This window comes from Macaca mulatta, chromosome 3, assembly GCF_049350105.2.
Source record: "Macaca mulatta isolate MMU2019108-1 chromosome 3, T2T-MMU8v2.0, whole genome shotgun sequence".
In the NCBI taxonomy this organism is placed as follows: Eukaryota; Metazoa; Chordata; class Mammalia; order Primates; family Cercopithecidae; genus Macaca; species Macaca mulatta.
The window spans coordinates 77,780,407-77,792,780 of NC_133408.1; the positions used below are offsets into that span (position 1 = coordinate 77,780,407).

The following is a 12,374-nucleotide window of genomic DNA, read 5'->3' on the forward strand; positions in this document are numbered from 1 at the left end:
AGTTTCTCCACATCCTCACCAATACTTGTGGTTATTATTTTTGATATCAGTCATCCTAATGGGTGTCAGGTGGTATCTTGTTGCAGTTCTGATTTGCATTTCTGCAATGACTAGTGATGTTGAGGACCTTTTCATGTGCTTTATAGCCATTTGTATGTCTTCTTTGGAGAAACGTCTATTCAAGCCCTTTATGCCTGTTTAAATTAGGTTGCTTATGGTTTTTGTTGTTGAATTGTAGGCATTCTTTATTGTAGTTGTCTGTTTTCTTTTTTTCTTTTTTTTTTTTTGAGATCGAATTTTGCTCTTGTCGCCCAGGCTAGAGTGCAATGGCATGATCTCGGCTCACTGCAACCTCCGCCTCTGGGTTCAAGCGATTCTCCTGCTTCAGCCTCCTGAGTAGCTGGGATTACAGATGCCCGCCTCCATGCCTGGCTAATTTTTATATATTTAGTAGAGATGGGGTTTCACCATGTTGGCCAGGCTGATCTTGAACTCCTGACCTCAGGTGATCTGCCTGCCTCGGCCTCCCAAAGTGTTGGGATTACAGGTGTGAGCCACCACGCCGTGCCTAGTCTATTCTTATATTACTATAAAGAACTACCTGAGACTAGGTAACTTATAAAGAAGAGAGGTTTAATTGACTCACAGTTTCGCAGGCTATACAGGAAGCATGGCTGGGGAGGCCTCAGGGAACTTAGACTCATGGTGGAAGAGGAAGGAGGTTCATCTTACGTGGCTGGAGCAGGAGAAAGTGTGAAGAGGGAGGTACTACACACTTTTTTAAACAGTCAGATCCCATGAGAACTTTATCATGAGACAGCACTAGGGGGATGGCGTTACGCCATTAAAAACCACCCCCGTGATCCAGTCATCTCCCATCAGGCCCCCTCTCCAGCGCTGGAGATTACAGTTCAACATGAGATTTGGGTGGGGACAGAGCCAAACCATATCATTTATATATTCTGGGTTTTAATCCCTTATCAGATAAATGCTTCGTAAGTATTTTTTCCCATTCTATGTGTCATCTTTACAATCTTTTGATAGCGTCCTTTGATGCACAAACATTTTGAATTTTGGTGAAGCCCAGTTGATTTTTTCTTTTGCCTGCACCTTTGGTGTCGTATCTGAGAAATCATTGTCATATTTAATGTCTTCAAGATTTTCCCCTGTCTTCTAAGAGTTTTATAGTTTTAGCTCTTACGTTTAGGTCTTTCATACATTTTGAGTTACTTTTTGCTTATGGTGTAAGTTTAGAGTCCAGCTTCATTTTGTTGCATGCTGATGTCCAGTTTTCCTAGGACCGTTTAAAAAAAATTGTTATTTTATTTTTAGTTTTTTGAAACAGTCTCACTGTTGCCCTGGCTGGAGTGTAGTGGCGTTATCACAGCTCACTGCATCTTCAATCCCTGGGCTTAATTGATCCTCCTGCCTCAGCCTCCCAATTAGCTGGGACTACAGTGCACATGACCATGCCTGGCTAATTTTTTTAGAGGCGGTGCTTCACCATGTTGTTCAGGCTGTTCTCAAACTCCTGGGCTCAAGCAATCCACCTGTCTCTGCCTCCCAAAGTGTGGGGATTACAAGTGTGAGGCACCACACTGAGCCTCCAGAACCATTCATTTGTTGAAAAGACTGTCTTTTCCTCAGCGAACAGTCTTGGCATCCTTATTGAAAATCAGTTGATCATATATGTGAGGATTTATTTCTGGGCTCTCTGTTTTATTCCTTTGGTGTATGTTAGTTCTTATGTTATTACCAGACTGTTTTGATCACTGTAGCCTGGTAGTAAGTTCTTTTGTTATTGTTTGTTTTGTTTTGTTTTGTTTTGTGAGATGACGTTTGGCTCTGTTGCCCAGGCTGGAGTACAGTGGCGCAATCTCTGGCCCGCTGCAACCTCCACCTCCCAGGTTCAAGCAATTCTCCTGCCTCAGGCTCCCAAGTAGCTGGGATTACAGGCACATACCACCACACCTGGCTTATTTTTGTAGTTTTAGTAGAGATGAGGTTTCACCATGTTGACCAGGCTGATTTTGAACTCTTGACCTCAAGTGATCCGCCTGCTTCGGTCTCCCAAGTGCTAGGTTTACAGGCATGAGCGACCATGCCCAGCCGTTAGTAAGTTTTGAAATCAGGAAATGTGAGTTCTCTGTGTTGTTCTTTTTCAAGATTGTTTTGGCTGTTCAGGTCCCTTGAGAAGCCATATGAATTTTAGGATGGCTTTTTCTTTTGTTTTTTGTTCTTTCTCTTCCAGTTTTTTTTTTTTTCCCCGTGTAGTTTACTCAAAAGGCAAACAAAAAATCTTTCATTGTCACAATATTATATAAAATCTTTTTCAAAAGAGAAAACCAAATTTCATGTTTGTATTAGTGCATCTTTAATGCTAAAGCTACTTTTTAATAACATTTTATAAATCTATCTAGTTTTAATTAGTTTTAATTAGTTTGACCACAAGGTAGGATTTTCATAAACTTTTTAGAGCTCTTTACAATTTTTCATTGAATAGCAGATCAGTTTTTTTAAGGAAACCCTGTTATTCAGACACATGGGCCCACATTCTGGCCCTGCATCTGTGTGCTTTCATTTTAATGTTCAACCGACAGAAAAACCTAAATCATCCCCTTTAAGTCTTAGCCAGCTTGCTTGCAGAACTTTACAGGATCAGCCCTTCACAAACCCTCAGCTCTGTTTCTGCAAAAAAAATGCCAGTAGGATATTGATAGGGATTGCATTGAATCTGTAGATTGCTTTAGGTAGTATTTCATCTTAACAATATTAGTTCCTCCAACACAGCATGTCTTACCGTTTATTTATGTCTTTATTCTTTTAGCAATGTTTTAGTTTTCAGTGTACAAGTAGTTCACCTGTTTGATTACATGTATTTCTAAGTATTTTGTTATTTTTGATGCTATTGTAAATGGAATTGTTTTCTTAAGTATCTATTGGATTGTTCTTAATTTATAAACACAAATGGTTTTTCGTGTTCACTTTGTATCCTGTACCTTTTTGTTGAACTTATTTACTAGCTCTGATAGTTTTTTATTATGGAATATTTATGGTTTTTACATATAAGATATCATATATCATCTCTGAACCTTGATGATTTTAGTTCCTCCTTTTCAATTTGGATGGCTTTTATTTCTTTTTCTTGTCTCAGTGCTCTGGCTAGGACTTCTAATACTGTGTTAAATAGAAGCGGTGAAAGTTGGCGTCCTTGTCTTATTCCTGATCTCAGGGGAGAAGTTTTTCATCTTTCACCATTAAGCATAATGTTAGCTGTGGATTGGTTACGTTTTATTAGAGACCAGAGATAGCCCAGCCCTAACTATAGTTTCCTTGTCCCGAGGAAACTGTTCCACTGGGCTTATGGGACACACATTTTCCTGGCTGAGAAGCAATCTCCTTTGGCAAATACTTACAAAGGTGATATTTAGGTAATAAAACTGGCATATTAAGTGATATTTTTGACAGTCTTAACACACATTAAGTTTGAAACTTCAGGGAGAAAATAAGAAAATATTTCAATATGTTGAACACATCCAGGAATTCCAGAAGGTGTAATAGTCACGGCCAGTGGGTCTGCACGGGTGAGCTGGGAGACTGGGAGATGACCACAGCAGGGAGGCGTGCGGCGCGTGGGCAGCCTGGTGGGATGCGGCAGAACCGTCACCCAGCGGGCAAGGTGGCCAAGAGGACACTCCTTCCTCTCCCAGGCCCTCAGAGATGTGGGCGAAGGGGAGAGAAACAGGTCCCTGCAGGTAGGGGAGAAGGCAGAAGGAGTGTTCAGAGATGGGGCTAGGACATGGGAGGTGGTGGGGTAAGGTACAGAGTGAGGAGATGCACAAGACTGTGTTTGCTAGTGTGGGAGGCAGAGGCCGCCTGGCTGCCCGCGTGAGACACCCTGGCGTGGTCCTGCGATCTGGCAGCAAATGATTTGGGGCACTGGTCCACATGGAGGGCTAGGGGTGATGGCCTGTACAGTGAACCCACACCTATATGTGTATGAAAATAAATATATATATATTTAAATATATAAATATTTATATTCATATGTATTCAATATATAAAACGATTTATTTTAAGGAGCTTGCAAGTCTGAAATCTGCAGAGCAGGCGGACTGGAAATTCACACAGGAGTTTGCTGCAGTCTTTAAGCTAAATTCTTGTTTCCCTAGGAAATCTCAGTGTTTGCTCCCAAGACCTTCTGTGGATTGGGTAATGTCTCTGTTAAGGGTCATTTCCTTTAAGCCAAGTGATTGTAGACATTAACCACTCCTACAGAATACCTTCATGGCAACAGCCAGACTAGTGTTTGGCTAAGTGACTGGAAATTAGAGCCTGGGCTATTGACGTGTAACACCAGCTACCCCGAGGACAGGCTGACTGCGAACTGGGAAAGGCTGAGGCCTTGGGGCTGCTGGTTGTGGCAGAGGCAAAGGGTGGATCCTGGCCACAGTTCTCACTCAGTAGGTTGGGGACATCTGAGCCAGGTCGTGGACGTGCTGCCTTCATCGTGCCAGTACTTCCACTGCTCTCGACCGGTTCCTTTCAGCCCCAGCAAAGTGTTCTGGGACCATTCTTTGGTGATTTGGGGGATTCTAGAGAAACTCTTGCAGAAAACATGGTTGGTAGTAAATTTCACAGATCTGGGATTCCTCTGTTCCTTTTCGCTGTGATGAGAATTTCGTAGTGATTTTATATTTTGGGTTTGTGTTAGTTTAGTAAGACTGTCGTAACAAAGTGCCACAGACTGAGGAGGGGGCAAGGGGACTTAAACAGCAGAAATCATTTTCCCACAGTCCTGGATACTGGAAGTCCATGATCAAGGTATCGGCCGATTTGGTTTCTCCTGAGGCCTGTCTCCTTGGCTTGCAGATGTTCATTTTCTCAAGGTGTCCTGACATGGTCTTCTCTCTGTACCAGTCTGTGTTCTAATATTCTCTTCTTATAAAAACACCGCTTGTATTGGATTAGGGCCCACCCTGATCATCTCATTTTAACTTAATGACCTGTTTAAAGACCCTGTTTCCAAATGCAGTCACATTCTGAGGTACTAGGGGTTAGGGCTGCAGCTTAGGAACTTTGGGAGGATATAGTGCATCCCATAACAGGGTCTTGTCTTGATTTTTGTTGTTGTTATTCTGATTGTTACAATTAATATCCCTCATTTTATTCGGTACTAGGTGCCGTGGCCTGCAGGGGAGAGTGTGTAATGAGTTTGTTGGGTTGAATGTCCACTGAGAATTCCGACTTGTTCTATGGCTGGTGAAGCTAGTGTTCACTCAAATGTTCCGTGGTCCTGGCCCCGAACACACACATAACCCCTTCCGGGCTTCTTTGGAATTTATCTGAATCCCTATTTGTGAAAGCATGATGCCGTTTGCAGGATGTTAATAGATGCTATAGGGAAGAAGGGTGAGGCAGTGCAGAGGAGTGCTGGGAATGTGTGAGTTAAATTTAGAGGATCTGATGTCACCCTCACCACTCTGGGCACCCTTCTACCCCACAGACTTTTGACCTCACAGATGACCTCTCAAGGCCCCATAGTTGGGGACCATCTCTGCATGTCAGCAAAAAACTGGCGCCCCGAGCAAGTGTCCTTACTGAACCTACAAGCTAAGGCCAAGAGCTGCCCATTCAGACACGTCACACTTGAACCAGCCATAAGTAGTGGATTTTTTTTTTTCTGGCTTGGCTTCTCACAGTCTGTCTTTATTCCAGGTGCTGCTGCGCAGTAAATGTAATTTGAAGAAGGCAGAAGGAACCCATGGCTTTAGCTGGCTGCCCAGATTCCTTTTTGCACCATCCGTACTACCAGGTATGGGCGAGCACGTATATCTGATCCTGGGCCGATGGTGCTGGTCGAGGGCCAGGGCACACATGTTGGCAGCAGCCATGGATCGTTTCTGTCACTCAGGTCACCAGGACACGCTGGAACAGGGGCTGGTGACAAGTCCCATGATGCAGAGACCCACTGCCCTTTCTGCCTCGGTCTTCTGTGTCTTACTTTGCCTTGTAAGATAGCGCAGTCATGTTCCTGTTTGACTGTGCGTCCTTTTCTAAAAGAGTTTGGTTGTAGTACAGAGTTGCCCACTGAGATCCAGGCTTCCATGTTTGGAATGAAGCAGGCACTGTGTTTTTCACCTCCTGGGTTGGGCCAGACACTCCTGATGACAGGTTCTGCAGTGATGGTGGATGTCAGGACACTCACCTGGAGTCATGTGCTCATGGCATGAGGGAGTGGGAAGGAGAAAGGGCTTGGTGTCTTAACAGGTGTTCTAGAGGGAGTCCTCTCCACAGATTGGCTCTTTCCTTTCCTGAGAGCCCCAGGTGGAATTTTGTGGGAGAACAAGTTCATTTCTGTTCCTTCACTTTCTCTGGCTCTTCTTCATGGGCTGCTAGAACAGTTTCATCTCCAACTTCCCTTCATCTTCTGAAACAGATTTTATTTGAATTGCACTTGGCGGTGTAGATGGATTCATTTTTAGGGGATGGTCTTTGGTTCTTTAGATTTAATTCGCGAGTCCTGATTCATCCTTACTCGTGCTTTTGTCATTGGAAGTACTTACACCGTCTCTTCCAGGCCTGTGACTTTTCGGCTGGAGCAGTCCTAGGTTTGGAAGTCCTTTCATATGCTCTGGCTTTGGTCAGGTTTTTGCACTTCTTTGAACTTGTTATTTTCTCTCTTAGTCTGTGAAGTCTCTTTTTAGCTACTGTGATGAGAAATTGCCTACAGCATTATGGCTGCAAAAAGATGCCTTTGAACATTTTTTTTTTTTTTTGGTATCTAAGTGAAACAAACCTTCGAAGAAAGGCCGAAGATTAGGAATACCATTCATTCTAATCATCGAATGTGACACAAAGCCAAAATTGGTTACAAGCCAGAAAAGAGGATTAAAACCTTGGCGAACTGTGAAGTTTAGTGGTGACCCCTGGGTCTGTGTAGTTCGTGAGCTTTGCAAAAGGCATCTGCCTCTGCCTCTGCATAATTGTTTTCTTGTTCTTTAAGAGGCTGTGGTTGCCTCCCCCCATTGATTATAGCTCTGTGCTGCACCCACGGGTCACGAGTCCAGTTCTCGTGTGACCAGTTAGCGTCAGCTAGTTGTCCAGGCCCGACTGCACCCCTCACCCCTGCCTGCTGCTTCCTACTCAGTCCCAAGAGAGTGCAATCAGTGAGCTCCAAGAACAATATCCCCAAGGGAAAGGCTCTCTGAGGTCACTTTAGTAGTGCTGTCCTCGGCTGGGTATAGAATACGCTTTTAGGGCCAGATAATGGCACAGAAGTTCTGTCAGCGTCCCCTCCCTTCCTGGCATTTCCAGTTTCCTGCTGGTACCTACAGAAGTGGCAGATGTGCAAGCTGAGTCAGTTCCTCCCTTGATGGCCTTGTTAGGTGTTTGTAGTCACCGATGCCCCAGGCTGCTTTCCTGGAGCCAGGAAGCCAGGAAGGAAGGGTGGACATCCCTGCCATGTGCTGTCATGTTTTGGGGAAATACTCAGTGCCTCTCAGGGCCATTTGAAAGCACTGTCTTACTCTTTAAAAAATCTAACAGCAAGACTTGGCAGCATATGTCCCTTGTTCCTGGAAAATAAGATGACAGTTCCAGAATTTCTCAGAATGCGGGGTGATTTACAATGGGTTCCAGTCTTGAGCAATCTGCGATTGTATAATAATAATTAGATAAATCTCTCCAGAGTTTTATAGAGAAAAATTTATTCTTAAAACCTTCAGCATACAAATAATTTTCTAATTCTAGCTGTTCGCTTGCAGCAGTGGCTTGGGTTAGATAGGTGGTTCCGTCCGTGAGTCACTGATGTGATTTTTTTAAAATATGCATATTAAGCACCAAAATTATTGTATGCATTTAATCATCCTGCTGTTGGAGGGCAGCAGTTGGCGAGGGGTTCTGGCAAGGTTGGGGATGACCCACTTCACTTTTAAGACTTAAGTTTTTTCCTTTAGAACGTGACACATCATAATTCTCTGACCTTGGAGAAATCCTGCAACTTTCCCTACCGCAGTTTCCATACAGAGGTTTTGGTAGAAAAGGGTTAATGGTATCCGGGTTGTGGTGGGGATTAGAGGAAATACGTCTAAATTACCCAGCGCCTGGTCATCCTTTAGAAGCTGAGTCAAGGGCTGTGATCTTTAATTCTTTGGATCTTGGTAGAGCACCAGCCAGGTGCCAGGCACATGTTTTGGGCTAGGGAGCCAGCTTTGAGCTCAGCAGACAGATCTTTGGGGCTCCTGCATCACAGTGGAGGAGACAGACATGGAACAACCGGCAAGTGAGATATAGTTGTGAATAATGATACTAATTCTGAAGCAAATAAAATGGGACAATGGGAGAGAGAGGGCCGGCTGCCTTGGTCTTCGGGGGGGCTCTGTTAGTAGGGTCCTGTAGCTCATTGTCTGCAACTTTAAAATCAAAAAGTCTGACGCAAGAAGTTTCTTCTTATGCTGCGGCAGAGTCCAGTGTGGTCTGTCCAGAGCTTTGCCGACCACGGGGTCTGCCCCGGAAGTGGGATGGGGTTTATGGGGCTCCCTCTAGGCCCTGCACATCTGTGTTCATTGACGTGGACACTGTGTTATTGTTCTCCCTTCCCAAAAACTCTGAATTCTTAACCATGTCTAGCCTCCAGGCTTTTGAAGAAGGGATTATGCACCTATGACAAAAGTTATGGTAAATAAAAGCAACATTTATTATCTTTCAGAAAAATGCAAAATAGGAAGTAAAATGCGCTTGGCTACAAACGTCTGTACACAAAGTTGAACTGAGCATTAGAAATGAAACACTTGCGTGTGAATTTTATAGAGGTGATTAAATTTACTGTTGAATTTCCAAAAGCAATATTTTTATTTTCGTAGTTTCCTGATTTCTGAATTAGAAACAATCATGCTTAGAAATCAGCTGTCTTAGAAACTCTCCTTGCCATCCTGCCCTTCAGAGCCTCGGCTTTTGGTGGAGATAGGAGCAACAATGTTAGTGCACATACACGTCGTCCAGCCCCAGGACGCCGCAAGGTGTGTGTTGTGGTTCCATTTCAGTGCTGTGTCCCTGAACCTTCAGGTGGGGAACCTGCTCTTTTAGTGCAGGGCTTGATGAACTGCAACCTCCTTTTGCAAATAAAGTTTTATTGGAGGCTGGTCGTGGTGGCTCACGCGTGTAATCCCAGCACTTTGGGAGGCAGAGCGGGTGGACCATTTGAGGCCAGGAGTTCGAGACCAGCTTGGCCAACATGGGGAAACCCCGTCTCTATTGAAAATACAAAAATTAGCCAGGCGTGGTGGCACACGCCTGTTATCTCAGCTACTCAGGAAGCAGAGGCAGGAGAATCGCTTGAACCCAGGAGGTTGACGTTGCAGTGAGCCAAGATCTCGCCACTGCATTCCAGCCTGGGCGACAGAGCAAGAATCGGTCTCAAAAAATAAAATAAAGTTTTATTGGAACTTGGCCGTTGGTTTTTGTATCGTCTATGGCTGCTTCCAAGCCCCATCGGCAGAGTTGGGTAGTGTTTGACCCTTCACAGAAAAAAATTTTTTCTGGGACACTGAATGCTAGAATGAACCTTTTTGAATGGACAGAGGCTCAAGGGGGGCCTCCTTGTATCAGCTCATCTCCTCCCTATTTTCTGGGTTTGAAACAGTCCTCAGATGAGACTTCATCTGCTGATCACGTACAGCTTTGGATTTTTCTGTTGGGTGCCCCAGATTCCTTAATCTTTTGGCAGTGCGTGGAGGAGCTAAAAGATGACATCATTTCTAAGAGTTGATTGGGCTCAGTTCCTGGAAATGAATGCCATTCCCAAAGTCTGTCACTGTTGTTATTATTATTATTATTATTTTTAGTGAAAGAGTGATTCTATAGTTTTTCATTTTTAAATACTACACCCCCCATCCTTTGGCTAGGGGACATTTTATTAGACTACACTTTCTTTAAGAAATTTGTTGATAGTACCTGCCACTCTTAACCCTTGAGGTGGGAAGTTACGAAGATCATTTGAAATGTCTCTCTTTAAATTTTGTTTAACTGTTCCAGCTGATAGGACATTTACCTAAAATGGTTTTCCGAGTAATTTAAGGTTATGATTCTGAACTTAGGAACGGCAGCTGTATTATGGAGATATTTTGTGAAGTAAAACAGGCAGTATGTTGACTACTGTTCCCTTGCATGGCTCTAAGCACGGTGTTTAAATTCTCCACATTTCTTACATTTTCAGCATCACTGTGAGAATTGGAGGACACTTACATAAAGCCTTTGGCATTGTGCTTAGCACACAAAAGACCCTGCTAAATGTGAGCCACTATTTGGATGAGCTGGTATCTGATTTTTTTTTTAAGAGTGTAGAATTATTTTTAAGAATGTAAGTTTTTTTTTTTTTTAAAGTGATTTGTGTGATACTTATGTAAATTTGAGATTATAATCTTTTAAAGTCTTTAAAATCACCTGAATATTCACTTCTAACAAATAGATGGCGTTTGGTTTGGGAGAATACTCATTGATTTGTCTAATTGCTGTTTACTGGCTTTTATTTATATCCTAGGTAGTTAATTACATATTAGTAAATAGTTTATGGTTTCTGTAACTTATAGAATCAGTTGAAAACTCTATTTTTAAATGTTCTAAGTAACTTTCACTAATTTGTTTATTCACTTACCATTTTATGAACAGTTGATTGGCAGACCATGGCTGGGTATTAGGGTACCAGGTGATCAAGATGTCAACCCTGCCTGCAGGGAGCTCCCAGCCCTGGAGGAAGACAGACAGCTGCAACAACCGCCCATGGGCTGCAGTGGCCTGGGATGCTGTCAGTAGTGTGCTTTGTGCAGACAAGTAGAGGGGAGTGTGATGAATCCCCCACCCCATGTCATTTCCTGCTAGAACTGTTAAAACTTACATATTCAACAGCCTGTAAGCTGACCACTCAGAGGCTGCCAGTGGGGAAAACACTCAGCACTTCCTGTGTACTTGCCTTGTCTTCAGCCTTCCACCAACTCTGTGAATTGGGTACCTTCATGATACCTATTTTATAGATGAGAAAACTGAGGTTTTTGCTATATGCTGGTCATCATGCTGAGGACTTTCCTTGGATTTTCTCTCCTGCCAACCCTACGTGGTGGGGACCTTCATGTTGTCCCCTTTACAGATGAGATTATCAAAGCAGAAAAAGGCCATCTCTCCTACTGAGTAACAGAGGTACGTTCGTCCCTGTGAAGTGTGCGTGTGTTTAATGTTGGTGAGACTGAGGAGAACAAGTTTTTGTCCAAATGCCAAAATCTCCTCCTCAGAATTATTGTAATAAAACATTGAATTTGTATCCTGCAATTTTGCACTTATTGAATTTCTTTGATCATGAAATGCCATAAGTCAGTTTTAACAACAGCTTTTCAGCTGAAATAAAGATTATGATGTATTGTCCCTAAATGTGTCACGTGGATCAGTAAGATGTTTGCATTTTTAAAATGTTAAAATGGAGAGTGGGGCGTGTCTTACAATCAATGAAATATGACAGATAAGTAAATAAATGGAAATAAAGATACATAAATATGTATATTCTCAACGCTTTTTTTTATCTTCTCAAACATCATCATCCACTTAAGTATGGGCTTAAAGTCTGATTTTCTTTTGAATAATATAAACAACTGTATTTATCACATATTTTCTATGTATTATTTTTGTTTTTCATTTTTTTTGAGACAGAGTCTCATTCTCTCACCTAGGCTGGAATGCAGTGGTGCGATCTCAGCTCACTGCAACCCTCACCTCCCAGGTTCAAGCGACTGTCCTGCCTCAGCCTCCTGAGTAGCTGGAATTATAGGCACGCACCACCACACCTAGCTAATTTTTGTATTTTTAGCAGAGACAGGGTTTCACCATGTTGGCCAGGCTGGTCTTGAACTCCTGGCCTCAAGCAGTCTGCCCACCTCTGCCTCCCAAAGGGCTGGGATTATAGACGTGAGCCACCGCACCCGGCCTCTATGTGTTATTTTTATCCTCTCTCTGGTACTGTGGCAAGTACTCTGGATGTGTTATTTTTTCTATTTCTTTTTTCAAGGAAACCAGGGCTTGCAGATACTGGTAAGTTGTCCAAGGTCACACAGCTTGTATGGGATAGATCAGGGATCAGGCCTGCGGGGTCAAGCCTGAAGCCTGTGTCGTTAACCATTGCACTGTCTGGTTTTTCCTTGGCACTGTGTGCTTGGCTGTGCAGATATCTCTTTGATTGATTGGGGGCGCTAGAGTTACTTAATGGTCTTTTTAGTAAGATTTCATAAGCAGTGGGAGAACATAACACATTATTGGTCTATGACTTTGCGCTGCCTTTGAGAAGGACATATCTAATCATGGATACCTACGTTCCACTTCTGTTTGCCTCC

General features: G+C 43.2%; 1 protein-coding gene across 49 annotated transcripts in view; it reads left to right on the forward strand.

Moving 5' to 3' along the window:
- Positions 1-12,374, forward strand: part of GRB10 (growth factor receptor bound protein 10) — a 203,807-nt gene that overhangs the window by 54,574 nt on the left and 136,859 nt on the right. For 24 of the 49 annotated variants that reach the window (XM_077994595.1, XM_077994636.1, XM_028844791.2 and 21 more), the window contains one exon: positions 5,719-5,815. The exons of 24 other annotated variants lie outside the window; for them this stretch is intronic. Coding sequence is in view for 8 of the 25 variants with exons in the window: in XM_028844791.2 (XP_028700624.1) it covers positions 5,765-5,815 (51 nt within the window). In the remaining 17 variants the exon portion in view is untranslated. 49 annotated transcript variants of the gene reach the window in all.